General features: G+C 34.2%; 1 protein-coding gene across 1 annotated transcript in view; it reads left to right on the forward strand.

Moving 5' to 3' along the window:
- LOC149794603 (nuclear RNA export factor 1-like) overlaps positions 1 to 15,980 on the forward strand; it is a 105,001-nt gene that overhangs the window by 65,485 nt on the left and 23,536 nt on the right. The window contains exons 12-16 of the mRNA XM_089968890.1: positions 1,679 to 1,779; positions 7,916 to 7,952; positions 10,041 to 10,109; positions 14,457 to 14,576; positions 15,274 to 15,320. Of these exons, the coding sequence (XP_089825016.1) occupies positions 1,679 to 1,779; positions 7,916 to 7,952; positions 10,041 to 10,109; positions 14,457 to 14,576; positions 15,274 to 15,320 (374 nt within the window). The remainder of the gene's footprint in view (positions 1 to 1,678; positions 1,780 to 7,915; positions 7,953 to 10,040; positions 10,110 to 14,456; positions 14,577 to 15,273; positions 15,321 to 15,980) is intronic.

Consider the following 15,980-nt stretch of genomic DNA (forward strand, 5'->3'; position numbering starts at 1 on the left):
CTCAAGCATTTCATCCACTGCTTACCTTCTCTCTTGATGTAATGAGGTTATGTATTAGATGGAGAAAGGACATTTATTTGAAAATAGGTTTCTTTGAAAATACTTACCATATCACATAACTCTCAATCCTGCCCACACTACCACACAAATATGAGAATCCTTTTAAAGGTTTCACTTAAGCTTAAACTGGTTACATCTGGGATATTGCTGGACAACTTCGCAGCAGCAAGAGTTATCTGTAAGAGCTATTTCCCTTTCTGTATGATACAGAGATGGAATAATGTGTTTCATCTTACAGGGGGCACTATATTCAGTGGCAGAAAGACAGACATGATTTTTCTCCATTTTAAAGCGAAATTCCATTTTTCTCCTGACTTGAATCAGATTTTTCTTGATGTAGTCCGCTTTTTATGTCATCTCCGATCTGGTTTTTTTAAAAACAGTCTTTCCGGTCCCATTCAGCAATGACCCTTTTAAATTATTCTTTCCATATATTAGTTAGCACACAACTCTCATAAACAGTATTCTGATTAGTCAAAGGTTTAAATTCATCCATTGAATCTTCATGTAATGGAAACTGATGACAATGGAATGAGGAACCATGCTTGCAAAACATGGCATCCTGAGTTGTTGAGAGAGACCATGACACAAAAAGTTTAGATAAAGGTTTAAAAAAACATATGGAAATGGGAATGGCTGGAGCAAAAGTTGACGGAAATTTAGTTGGTCAGTTTATAAGAAAACTGAACACTAGAGGACTGGCATTTTGTGACCTCTGCAAGAAAGATCTGAATTACAGTAATCGCATTTGGAAGAGTTTGGAACAGCACCTACAAAAGAAGCTGCATACAGAAAAGTTGAAGCTCAGAAGGCATCTGAAAAAGTGCAGTTAATTACTGTAAGAAGAAAGATTTCTTCCATGAGAGAACAGATGTAGCCCTCTGTCACAATATGCACACTGCTTGTCGCCAATACAAGCACCAACTTGACAGAAAAAAGGCTCTCTTTGACAAATTGTTGTGACTTAATTACAATGTGAACACTGACATGCACATGAAATAACAGCATCAATAGTATTGGAGAACAAACTTATGTGACTATAAATATTGTGAAATTATTGAAGTCAAGTTGAACATTTTTGGTAATTTTATTAGTTTTTCAAGTGATTATTTTGGTTTATTTTATGATCATAAGTTGCACCAGGAGCAGTTTTTGATGAGTGTAAATGCGTTTTTGGCTTAAGGCCCCTGCACCCCCAGATTGGGGGTGCTGCCTCTCAAGACCATGTTGGGGGAGGACCCCCAACCCAGCCTTAAAAAATTTTCAGCTTTTTTTATGGAAAACCAAAATCATGTCTGGAAAGAGTAATTTCCTAATGTTAATGTGATAAGTATTTTCAGAGAAACATAATTTTTTAAAAATATTTCCTTTCTAGTTCATGTACAAGTCACTATATATTTGAAGTATTGACTTCCAACGAAATAATTGGTTTCTTCTTGTAATACTTTGTGTATGTTTTCTAATGTTAATTAGATAAGTATTTTCAGAGAAACATAATTTTTAAAAATATTTCCTTTCTAGTTCATGTATAATACGCTATATATTTGAATTATTGACTTCCAACAAGGTAATAGGTTTCTTCTTGTAATACTTTGTTTATATGTTGTGTTTTTTGCAGCTGAGGAATGTTGATGAACTGGACAAGATCAAAGGCTGGACACTGGAACTGTTGATATTAGAATTATCTGATAGGTTTAAAGATCAGTTGAGCTACATTAGGTAATGGTAATGTTCATCTGTTGTCTTGACAAGGATAGCAAGTTCAGAGGTCACCAGCAGGCTTGCTAGGTGAAGGGTAAACTGATCTGGGTAACTGCTTAGGTCTTGAGATAGGGGTCTCTATAGTACCTCCACTATCAATGCTGTCAGTTCTTGGACTGGTACAGGGTCTTTTCTGGAAAACACAGTCGCAGGATTTGCGCTAATTTCACAACAATCACATTGAACAATCAACAGAATGCAAAAATAGTGCAAGTCATATTTTAAGGCCAGTGTTTGTTTCTTTATTAAATCCTTTGTATATTCAGAAAATTCCCCCTTCTGTTTGAAATGGAGGGAGTGATTTCCCCCTAAAATATTCAGTTCTAGAATAGACCCACCAGTAAGAGATAGTCTTAAGACAGGGAACTGTGTTGATTATAACTAGTATTTGATTATAACTAGTATTTTCATATGATTTTATTCAATTAGACACATACCTGCTTTGCCCATTAGATATTATTATATCTACTGAAAACATTGATGGGATTATGACTGTCTTATAAGGGCAGTTAAGAAAGTTGTTAATACACACACACAAACACATACATACATACATACATACATACATACATACATACATACATGCATGCATGCATGCACACATGCACATACACACACACATGCATACATACAGTATTTACTTGTGTATAAGACATACCCAGTTGCATACATACAGTATTTACTTGTGTATAAGACATACCCAGTTGCATACATACAGTATTTGCTTGTGTATAAGACATACCCAGTTGCATACATACAGTATTTACTTGTGTATAAGACATACCCAGTTGCATACATACAGTATTTACTTGTGTATAAGACATACCCAGTTGCATACATACAGTATTTACTTGTGTATAAGACATACCCAGTTGCATACATACAGTATGTACTTGTGTATAAGACATACCCAGTTGCATACATACAGTATTTACTTGTGTATAAGACATACCCAGTTGCATACATACAGTATTTACTTGTGTATAAGACATACCCAGTTGCATACATACAGTATTTACTTGTGTATAAGACATACCCAGTTGCAAACAGCATATTCTCAGATCTACTGTCACATAATAGCCAGTATATCAAGTTCTGTGATGTTTGTTTTACACATTATTCAGGGTGCATTATGTGACTCAAGATTTTGATCCTTGTTGTTCAGTGGTAGGCACACCACATACTACATGGATAAATTTAGGTATTGTTGTTTACCTTGAGATAAACATGGTCAAGGCAAAGAACTGTGCAAGTAATCATTGGTATTGATTCCTATTCTGGCTTCATCCTTGAAGACCATTGGCAAATATGTACTATGATTTCCTATGCTTGTGAGGATTACCTGACTTATATTTTCTAGTTAGGTCATAATCGAACCAATGACTGGTAAGATCTACTGAGCACACAGCTTCTCACTAACTTTCATATTTTCTTAATGTCCATTTCTGAATATCGTAAGTGCAGTTGATTTCAGTCAGAGAAACTTAGTACATTTTATAAAAGTAAGGTATCTATTCTGAAATTTGACATTAAGATTATAGACATAATTGATAGTGACATAAAGTAAGGGAGGTATCCATGTGATATCCTCATTGACAGTGTCATAAGATAAAGTAGACATCCTTATGATATCCTCATTGACAGTGACATATACAGAAGTGGGTATCCTTGTGATATCCACAGTGACAGTGACATAAACAGAAGCTGGTATCCTTGTGATATCCACAATGACAGTGATATAAACTAAAACAGGTATCCTTGTGATATCTGCATCGACAGTGACATAAGCTCAAGCAGGTATCCTTGTGATATCTGCATCGACAGTGACATAAGCTCAAGCAGTTATCCTGGTGATATCCTTATGCTGTATCTTCATGATTATCACTAAGATTAGATATTGCATTGCAATTTGGAATGTAGTTTGAAACAGTTTTTTTCATGCGATGTGACATTCTTAATCACCTGAATATGACATCACTTTCAGAAATAAACAGAAACAAGAATATTTGGGGCCAGTGCTATCTGTTCTGCAGAATAAGATTGCTTGCAACTATGATTCTGCACAGTTTGATTGGTACCCATCATTGACAGTGACATAAACAAAAGCTATAAAATGCAAGAGTAAACTCAGTAGGTGGGATGGGGAATGAGTAATTCATTCCACACCCCACCCATGGATTTTACTCTTGCATTTTAAAGTACAAATAACATACAAGTAATCTTCTTTTGAAAAATTATAACGAAGTATATGGTGTATTCTAAGTAGATCTGGAATAAATGAATGTTTAATGATAAAAAACAATAAACCTTGCTCATTTTATTTTAATTGAAAGAATTGAAAATTGGATCATTTTTGAAACTTGAATTTGGAGTTATGTAAATTGCTGCAAAAGATAAATTTATGAAAATTTAGTTGTTTGTTTGGAAGTAGGCAGTGTATGTAAAATATTTACAGAGGATAAAAGTACATCTTCCTGTGTAAATTAAAAATGAGAATTGTATTTGGATTTAAATGCTTGGATTGCTCATGTTAAAAAAAAAAATTCAAGATAAGTTATGCTTTTCATACCACGAAAGTTGTATTATTCATAGTATTTATAACATAATTGAAAGCATGCTATTATGGTACAGTTTTATCTTTTGTACCATTTGGAACTTCCTTTGAGTCAAACTTAGTAATGTCAGATCTTACATTTTGTAGATTGGGGTGGGGGGGGGGATGTGGAATCCTGCAACTAAAATTGTCATATCTAGAAAATTAGTGTCAGATTCCTTCTGCTTGATTGGCTGGAGAGACATACTGTGATACATTCATTCTGGACCTCATGGATAGAAGACTGCTCAGGTGACGCAGATTGCACCCAATGACAGGTAAGATGACCCAGAATGGGCATCAACCCAAGACAGGGGCAACTGGCACCTGAAGGGTCTCAAAGTGCATAATAATGATTACCCACCATGATGGGGACAGTCATGATGAACCCATGAGGATCGTATACATTGTTGTTTGGAATTAGAAGGATTTGTATGTGACTTCGTAAAATTTAGTGCCATAGAAACATGATAAGGACCATGTTGAAATTCGATAAAGAAATTAATTTTGAATCAGAATTTCTGTTTAGGTTTGTTTTACTTTTTGCATACAAAAGAAAATTATTTCAAAAGCAAAAGGATGAAATTCAAAATTTTTCACTTGCAAACTTTTTAATTGTCTTTATCAATATTTTTGTATAGCTCACCTTATTGTAACTAAATTATGAAATTTGTCTTCACTTTATTTTCTTTAATATAGTATTGCATATAAATTTCAAATTTTGGGGATCATTTTTACTTGAATTTAATTTGGTTTTAAAAAATGCAAATGAGGAATTGGAGATTTCAAAAAGGAAACTTTGGGAGCTTTGAGTCGTATATGTTTGAGTACATGCTACCATATTTGTGCAAGTCATATTATAAAGGCTGTAAACACTTTCTAGTGGTCATTACAGAGAAGTCTCTCCAGATACACTCAAATTCTTATAGCCTTTCTTTGAGGAACCACTGAATGTTAAATGTTAAAAACATGTATGTTCATGCCACTCTCACCCAGCAAGCAAAAAAAGCTTGAATACATTTTTTATTGTATGATACTGTCTATTTAGAATGAGCATATATATATATATATATATATATATATATATATATATATATATATATATATATATATATATATATCTACTTATGCAGCTTATGTTTCGGATATATATTTTCAATCCGGGTACAGCTGATAAAATTGACAAAGTTATGGATTTATCATCTCTTCCTTTAAAGATGCCACCAAACTTACTAAAAGTTATATTGGTACAAACTTTGTAAACAGAAATTGCCAACAGAAGGTTGATTGATTGGAAGCTTGTCCAATCAAAAACACTTTTGATAAAATGTTTACTTTTGGCTCTATGGAAGTTTCAATAAAAAATTTACATTTGGCCCCAAAAAGTTTCTGATTTTAAAGAATTTACACTTGACTCCATAGAAGTTTTGATAAAATTTACATTTGGCACCACAAAAATTTGATAATGAGTCATATCTTGGCACCAAGAAAGTTTTGATAACAATTGATTCATTGGCTATCCATTTTGCATACTGGTTGTGATAAATTTGTATCATGAATTCTTGAAAAGTATTTTTTTTACTGATTGCATTTACATGTATATTAATGGACAGCATGTATCCAACTGCAAAGATTATAGACTTTGATGTATATGATATGCCAGCACATCTGGGTCTTTGCTGGTTGCTTAATATATTTTAATACAATGAACAGAATAGGACGTGATCTACCAGTAAATCATGTGACAACAGAATAGGACCTGATCTACCAGTAAATCATGCGACAACAGAATAGAGCCTGATCTACCAGTAAATCATATGACAGTAGAATAGGGCCTGATCTACCAGTAAATCATATGACAACAGAATAGGGCCTGATCTACCAATAAATCATGTGACAACAGAATAGGGCCTGATCTACCAGTAAATCATATGACAACAGAATAGGGCCTAATCTACCAGTAAATCATATGACAATAGAATAGGGCCTGATCTACCAGTAAATCATATGACAACAGAATGGGCCTGATGTACCAGTAAATCATGTGACAACAGAATAGGGCCTGATCTACCAGTAAATCATGTGACAACAGAATAGGGCCTGATCTACCAGTAAATCGTGTGACAACAGAATAGGCATGATCTACCAGTAAATCATCATGTGACAACAGAATAGGGTCTGATCTACCAGTAAATCATGTGACAACAGAATAGGGTCTTATCTACCAGTAAATCATGACAACAGAAAAGGGTCTTATCTACCAGTAAATCATGTGACAACAGAATAGGGCCTGATATACCAGTAAATCATGTGACAACAGAATAGGGCCTGATCTGCCAGCAAATCATGTGACAACAGAATAGGGCCTGATCTGTCAGTGAATCATGTGACAACAGCATAGCACCCAATTAGTCAAGGCTGTTTGTAACTGGTTGTTCATTATGCACAAGAAAATGTAGTTTATGAATTTTGAACAGTTTGTTTTATCTCTTTTAATATGCAGCATGATCATATAAATGTTTATTGAGCATTATTTGTATTTCATAATCAGTGTGTTATTATCAGGGTTAGAAGTGGACCTTGAAAAACCTCAAATTTCATTTTGACCTCCTTAGAAACCTAAGAAAAACCTTTAGAAAGACCTGAAGGAAACCTAAATAATAAAAAAGAAACTTTCAGAGTTAAAAAAACCATCAATGGCTCTATCCTGACCCCCCCCCCAAAATGCTTTTTTGCTCACTGTTTTTGTTACACTATCCTAGCTGTCCAGAAAGTGTGTGAATTATGCAAATTAAAGACATCAGGTCATTTTAATTAATTAATTTTTACTATAGCTGTATTTTCATTGATTTTGAAACTCAAAGCATACTTTATCAAATTTTCAATGTTATGCTCACCACTGAGATTATCTTGTAACTGTTTTATGTCTTGAAGTTCAATAAGACCTTAAAAAAAACCTCAAAAAACCCACAAATTTTAAAATATAATTTCACATCTAACCCTGTATTATGTGTAGATCATAAATAGTGCACTGATTCCAATGTCTTTTTTAGGTTTAGAATTCTTATTTATTTATTTTTTGGTGCTTTATGACACCAACAGGCAGTAAAGTGGGGTTTTAGAGATAAAGGTTGAATAAGTATTATCTAGAAAATATTGGAAACAAAAATGCAGTTAAAACTGATGTTGGAAAATTTATTCAGTTATGGTTTAAACTTTTGTCACAAGATTCAGAACCTAAGACAGTGTTCTAAGAATTTCAGGAATTGTCCTATTTGACACACAAATTTGGGGAAAAAGTGGAAATGTTTTTGTGGAAAAGAAAATGTGCCTTGTGACGATTCATCTGCATAATTTTCTGGCAGTTGATGTCTTGCAGCCCAGATTCAGATTTGTATATAGCAGGCTTTCAGTACTATGCATATATAATTTATGAAATTTGATTTGAGAAAAGTCTCTTTGTAATTTTGTATGCTGTCACATGCAATTGTTTCATTTCAGTGCTGTACGGCAGAAATTTCCTAAGATTCTAAAATTGGTATGTACCGATCATTTTATTTCCTAACTGACATGATAATTATTCAGCAGGCTTGCAAATCCAAAGTCAGAATGGTGAAAACGATTTAGGACTTGCAGGTGATTGATATTCTTTCACCAGGTATTCAAATGCAATACCAGCCCAACACTAAACACCTGGTGAATTGATATCAGTTCCCTGCCCTAGATATCATTTCACGCTCAATGGGACAAGTGAATCTTGTAATTCAATTGCTAGTTGCCCCTAGCTTTTCATAGAAAATAGGGTATATTAAATCCAGCTTGTCTGTCCTTCTGACTTTCTGTCCATTCATCCCACTTCAATTTTTGCATAATACTAATTAAATTATTATTTATTTACTATGTGTACATCACCTGATCATAGTATGTTTGGAGGACAACCACTACCTTGTAAATGCACTACCTCGTACATCCACCACTTTGTTATAACAACACTTGTTAGCAAAGAAATATGTTTGCCACATCTTTGGAATTGTTATAGTAATGAAATTTTGAAAACTCATCTGCTTGGCTAGGTAGAAATATGTAGAGATAAGAAATGACTTTTTTTTACAGTAATGTAATGTTTAAAAGTTGAATAGGTCATCAAAGTCAATTACTTTCTCTGAATCTCATAAGTAGCACCACCAGAAAAATAGGTCCAACCAGTTTTGTTTTCTTGCATTTTATTATACAGCACTGTCTTTGAATCATTTTTTTGTTTTTAGCATAAGAAACTATAATCTTGGTATAATATCTTATGTAAACCTCAATGACAGATAAAGTAGGGTCCATGCTAAGGGGCTTTTGGGGGCAAATTAGTCACCTTTGAATCTGTGATTTTGCCTCAACTGTCTCAAAAAAGTGCAGTCCACTTCATCCTGCATTGATTTCACAATTTTCCTTGCACCAATTTTTGTTTCAATACAGGGCATTAATAATGAAAGTAAACACTGACTTCTGTGCCAGATTTCCCTATAAGAGAAAGGTGGAAAGTTGGAAAACTAAGTTTTATGCACCTTAGTCAGTTTAGGTGCCAATTTGATGATTATAAATGTCGGGAATATTATTGCTATCTATGGAATTGCCACTGAAAATTTGCCAATGATTCTTTAAATAAAATTGGTGAAAAATACATTTTGTTTTACCTAATCAGAAGCAAATTACAAAATGGTGAACATAGTCAGGTCCATTGCTAATAAAATTAATCATTTTATCAAACAGTGTTTCAAAGTCTCTATTTTTAGCATTACAAATTTTTATTTTTCTGCTCCAACTTTACTTTTCCATGTTTGTGCAAACTTGATGTTATTTTTGTTGAAGAGAAAAGTCATTTCACACAGCATGGACCCAAATAAAGACCCGGTTATAAACATGAATCAGGTCCTATATTTTGTTTTAGGATAGCTAGGTCACAAAAACAATTTCATGGTGTCTTTATGGGCAACACTGTCACATACAATGCTAATAATGTACAGTAAGCAAAGAAATGGATATATTTATCATTCTGAGACTCAGTATGAACTGTTTATATTATATGCCTAATATTATTGTGATAATTTGTTGACTTTTTCTGGTCATATGTTAAATTTTATTATTATGATAGTTTGTGGTTGTTAAATGATGATGCAAAAATTTAGTAATGTGAACTTTAACTTCAAAACATTTGATGAAATTACACAAATGGTCATGTAAGTTTATTTTAGGAACATCAAAAGTTCTGTTATACATTATTATTATTATTATTATTATTATTATTATTATTATTATTAACAAATGTTTGAATATTATGCCTTTAAATGGTTGGTATCAAATGTTTTTAGAATCCAGCATTTTAAAATTAAATATTTGAAATCATTAGTTTTTTCTAGGAAGGTAGTTTCCGAATGAAACAATAACATGGATCTGAGATTATAAAATCAACCTTTTAATTTGAAAACTTAAAAGTATCATAGGATCCTATTTGTTTTATTTTAAAAATATTTTTTATTCATTTTTTTAAATAGATAGACATTGATAATCTTGATAATGATTTATATTCCTTTGCAAGTATGTGTTATATAAAGATGAGGAAATGAAATAATTGCAGGATGGACATGATATTCCCCCACCCATCACATTCGACATTGAATCTCCAACAGAACTGCCACAAATCAAAGTGAGTACAATTTTAAAATGTTAAAAATGTATTCATATTACATTTGGATGACTTTCTATTTAGATTTTGTATGCAACATTGTTAGGGGCATATAGTTTTACTTTGCCCATCCATCTCTACACTGCCTAGTGGTTAGAACATCCGCCTTAGATGGGGGAGGTTGTGTGTTCGAACCCTGGACGAGTCATACCAAAGATTAATATAAATGGTACTAACGGCTGCCTTGCTTGGCGCTCAGCATTGAGAGGTTAGTGTTAGGACTGGTTGGCCTGGGGTCAGGATAATGTGACTGGGTGGGACATCATGCTACATGTCTGCGGCATGATACCCCAGTATTAGACATAACTATAAACTGCCACGCTGCAGACATCATAGTTTAAGCTATGTTGAAAATTCAAATTACACACACCATCTCTACACCTTTCTCTCTGCCCATCACACCTTGTGTAAGTTCAACATTAAAGTCATTTCAGGCACTGTGATGGACATCTGTGTTCTGTGAACACAAATCAAGCGTCAAGATATTTCAGCTGCGACTTTGCACAAATAAGAATCATCAGTAAACACTGAGTTATGTGAACATCCATGTGCCTAACATAAAGGTCAAGTTCACAGTGAAACAAAATTATTTTTTGTCTGCAATTATTCCACTGTAAGAGACATTGTTAATCAGGCTAAGTGAGTCTATGGTATGGCCTGATATACATCGTGTGTTGTGCATTGTCGGTCAATCGCCATTTGATTGTTGCTACACTGAAGTCCATATTTCTGATCCATTCTCAATCAGTCAGTCACCAGTCTGTTGTTATCACATTGGAGTCCATATTTCTGATCCAGTTCAATCAGTCACTTATTGCTTGCTAGCACATGGAGTCCATATTTGTGATCCAATTCAATTAGTCACCAGTTGTTTGTTAGCACATTGGAGTACATATTTGTGATCCATTTCAATCAGTCACCAATTGCTTGTTAGCACATTGGAGTCCGTATTTGTGATCAAGATTCAATTAGTCACCAGTTGCTTGTTAGCACACTGGAGTCCATATTTTTGATCCAGTTCAGTCAGTCAGCAGTTGCTTGTTACAATGCTAGAGTTCATATTACTGATCCAGTTTCAAGCAGACTTGGAATATGGGCTTACATCATAAAAATCTAGGACAGTTTTAATAATGAGCAAGATTGACACATTAATGAGCTGATCTTGCATCAGATTGGCAGACCTTGTTATCTCTCTGGAGGTCATATTTCTAATTCAGTTTTGATCAATCTTTGATATATATATTCATATATCTATATATCATCAAGATTTTAGACAAGTTCGATGTTAATGCTTGTGCTGCTACTACTACTACTGCTGCTGCTACTGCTACTATTCATTGCATAGTATTTGCTCAAAAACCAACTTTAAAAGGTTAAGCTGGCTTCTGTGCACCAAGACCAAATTTGCCATTTCCCATGGGTGGCCACTGTTGACAAGTTTGACTGTAATCTATAGATTAGCAAGTTCTTGTTCAGCTGATACATCACTTCAGTATACATATCCATGCCAGGTAATACCTGCAAAAGTTTTGCATGGGTCACACTTTTTAATGCAGTTATTTGTAAACTATGCAATAGAAATTTTATAATTACGCCACTCCCTCAATAACTTGCACCCTGATAACTTGCAAATCCGCTTATAACTTGGGATCAGGTGTGGATCCCATTTTTTAAAACCAGAAAATAACACCCCCCCCAAAAAAAATTATCCTATTTCTTGAACTTGAAGGAAATCGTGATCAAATTTGGTAACTGATAGGTTATTTATATATATATATATATATATATATATATATATATATATATATATATATATATATCGCTCGATTTATGATTAAAAACGATAGGACCTGGAAATTTTAATCAGCTTTTAATAAGAACTCATATAATTGGTTACATTTTCCTTCCAAACGCCATTCTTAGTACACCATAATTAAAGATATTCAAGGAAATTTTGGGGGTCCCAAGTGGTTTCAAGTGCTCACCATTACGGATCACTGCTGTCTCACCTCTGTCTGTGTGTGTTCGAGTCTCAGGTTCGGCTAATGTGGGTATGTGAGAAAGCCTACCAGAAGCTTCTCGTGGGTCGGTGGTTCTTCCCGGATTTTCCAGAGTTCTTCCTCCACCAGTTATACTGGCCTCCATGTATAGCCTATCTTGTGCTGAAAAATCAACAAAATTGTCACACCTAGTGTAGGCAGTACATTAATATTTAATGCCAGTTAAATAATTTTTTTAAAGTGGAATTTGTTTTTTAATTCTATCTTTTAGTTCCTCTTAAGTGTAATCATCATAAATACAATGTGTATTTAAATGTAAAATGTGTCAATCTGCTGTAACAGCTATGTCTGCAAGCATTTCTCTGAGAACCTAATTAATTCCTGACCATGTTTTGATAACTGAATTGTTGCACAGAATTAAAAGCTGGCCTCCTTTGTATTATCACATTAATTATGTCTTTTTAGTCAAATAAAACAGGTGGAATAAAAGAAAAGTTGAAAGGCAAGCAAATCTTACATACTTAAATTCTAGCAGCTCCAGTCGTATGTCAGGTGAACTCACTGCACTTGATCAGTCAGACACTGTTATAAATGTTAATGTGTATGTAACATAATTAAACTACCCAAAAAGTAACTCTCTCATTCATATCTGTGATCAAAGATAGCTAGGCAACCAAGCAAAACAAATAGCTCATGAAATAAAGAGCTTGGTTTCATGGGGATGGACCATTGTGGGCAAGCAAGTTTCAGAGAATTTCTGAACTGGCACTTGGACATATCTTCAAGGCTGATAAGAAGTTTCACTATTACTTCCAGTGAAATTACAAGTTCAATATTGTACTAATTGAACAATACATAAATGAGTTTTGACATAGTCTATTGTCTCACAAAATCAACATCGCTAGTTTTTGAAAAGGAATCTTGTTTGGTGGTGTATTGATAGTTAGTCTAGTTCCCAGCTACTTTGCCCCTGACTTGGCATTATAACAACAAATACCACTCCGGGAACCAGACTGATCAACAAACCATAAAGCGGTGATGTAATACACATGTTTTCGCGTACATATGATGGTTCTTGAAACCTGTTCGAGCGGTCTTTCACATGTTGGACATTTTGAATATAATTGTTATTTATACAGAAAAACAAACAACTTTATTAGAAAAAGCATGTTACTAACAGTTATTATCGACGTGATTGTAAAACGAGTTTTCAGTCATTAAACAGCCTAGTTCCCTCCCCCACAGTTTTCTCTATGTCTGAGCTGATTTTTTAAAAATTTTTAGAGGTCCTTCCATAATTCTCGCCCTTTCTTACAGTGTGGTCTATGTTTGTGGACCCTGTTGCGTGTGAGTTATTGAAGGAGAGGTGTACATGGAATATAGGGTTTTCTTGCACAGAAGTTTTTTCTGGGAAGTTTAAATGGCAACCTTCATGTTTGACTTTCAAAGAACTTTTTAAATTCCCAAAACTGCTGAAAAATTGGACTTCCAGTAGTCCTATCTAAAACAAGAAGTGACTAAATTTTGATAAAGAGCTTCATGGTATAAAGGCCTTTCAGATTGGTGCAATTGTGGCAGCTGTGATGAATATTGATTAACCTTGAAACAACATCTAAAAATAGCAGAATTGGACCAAATTTGTCAGAATGTGTCCTATCTTGAAAGTCTTCAGATTTTTAAAAATGATACAGGTCTATCATGACATGGCTGCCATTGTGAAGAAGAGGAAAACATTGAACAACTTTATCTTTTAAAAATTGCTGAACTGAATTGGCCAACTTTGATGAAAGCATCCTGCATAATGGTGTTTCAGTGTGCTTTGTTTCGTGGTTTTATTGGTTTTAATGCCATCTTTTAGTACATGGTAGGCTATACAAGGTTGCCAGTATCACTGATGGATGAAGAACCCGGTATGATCCGGGGAAAATGCACGAGGAGCTACTGGTGTGCCCATCTTGGTCAAGTCAAGACCTGAACTCATGTGGACAGAAGTGAGATGTGTGAGAGATATGTAAAAGCAACTGCAGTAGACCATTTGGGCATCTTTGGCCTCATTTTCACTGTGAACTGATTTACCATTAAATAAGGATGATGATATAAACTTAAAATAGAAAAGCCTTGAAAAAGTTGTTTTCAGTCATCATGAAGAAATTTCTGCAGACAGTGTTCATTGACCCATATTATTTTGCCAAGTACTTTCGAATTTGCTATTAGGCATTTTTTTTAATGGTTGAGTGGTGTTAGGACCAGATGGCTTTCTTGATGCAGTCATTTGGAGATTCATTTCATGACTTTGTTTGAATTTTAGGGTAGCTTCTTTGCTGGAAGCACAGAGGTGCAGGCACTCCTAGTGAAGTTTGTGAAAGATTACTTCACAGTGTATGATTTGGACAACAGGCAAGGCCTCCTAAATGCCTACCATGAACAGGTCAGATAGTGCAATTCAAGTCCATTTTGTTTGTTGAATATTTATATATATTATAAATATATATCAAAGTAGTATGTTCTACAGAAATCTAATTGGTCTGATTGTAGGACATTAGGGTTGCCCATGATAATACTTCAATACTTTTTTAAATATTATGATCACATGATTTCACAATCAATAATGATTGTTAATTTTGTCTTGTAATTGTTATCGAAAATCCTAGTTGTTATTGTATATGATCAAGTTTCCTTGTAATTAGAAGTCCATGACTGCCATATTGAATGTAAGATCAACATAACCCAGATATTTATCACTCATATATAATAAATTTCAACCAATAATTTTTCTATGAGATGAATCATTTGAAATGTAAATGAGATGTAACTTTGAATACTGTATATACTCACTTTCAAGTCCAACTGCAATGCACAGACTCAGCTCTACCAATGCATAATGCAATGGCAGATCTGGGTCTATGAAGTCTGTTATGAGTAATCAATAGAATGAAAAATATAGACCCTGATCTACTGGCTTATTATGTGACAGGAGATCAGGGTCAGTGTTGTTTGCATTTGAACTCGACTTGTAGGTGAGTAAATATGGTAATTGTGATGTAGCTTGTTATTGTAGGGTGTGGAGATCCTAAGGCTCAGAATCAGGGTCAGGGTTTGTTATGATTGCTTTCTAATTTTTCAAGGCGATGTTCTCCTTGTCTGCTTGTTACAATGGAGCAACAGAAATCAGGTATGTATATTTTCCCATGAATCGGAACATTGATATGTATAGATCAGCCAGAGCGACCTGATGGTTTAATCTTTAATTTTAATATTAGGGCCTGTTCCATTCCCAGGATTGTATGTCTTCGCATTTTGTTTGTGTCTATTCCATCTGCAAAAATAGAATTGCTTTGTCTTCTTTTAGCGACTGTTCCATTCCCAAAATTAGTATTGCTTTGCATTCTTTTAGGGCCTAAATCATCCCAAAAAATATTATTGCTTTGTACTGTGTTAGGGCCTTTTACATGCCCCCAAGATAGTATTGCTTTGTATTTTGTTAGGGCCAGTTCTATCCCCTACAACAATATTTCTTTGCATGCACATTACATCCCAAGTACCAAGCATAAATGAGATATGTACACCACTGTATCTACCCTGTCTTCATTTTTATAGGATTAGTTAGTAGAACCAACAACATAGACCCTGATTTTCCAGGGCATTTAATGATGTGTTGACTGATAAGCAAGTATATATGGTATCCGTAGAGATCTAGACCATAATAACTATTCTAAACAAAGTTCTAGTCAGCAGGTTATTCTGTTTGAGCAATGCATTGAAAAAGATCTACATTGTAGTTAGCTATATTCAATGTTTACCAACAAGTATATGTATTGAAAACTTGATTCAA

The sequence above is a fragment of the Sinohyriopsis cumingii genome, chromosome 8, assembly GCF_028554795.1.
Source record: "Sinohyriopsis cumingii isolate HCF-2022 chromosome 8, ASM2855479v2, whole genome shotgun sequence".
Taxonomy (NCBI): Eukaryota; Metazoa; Mollusca; class Bivalvia; order Unionida; family Unionidae; genus Sinohyriopsis; species Sinohyriopsis cumingii.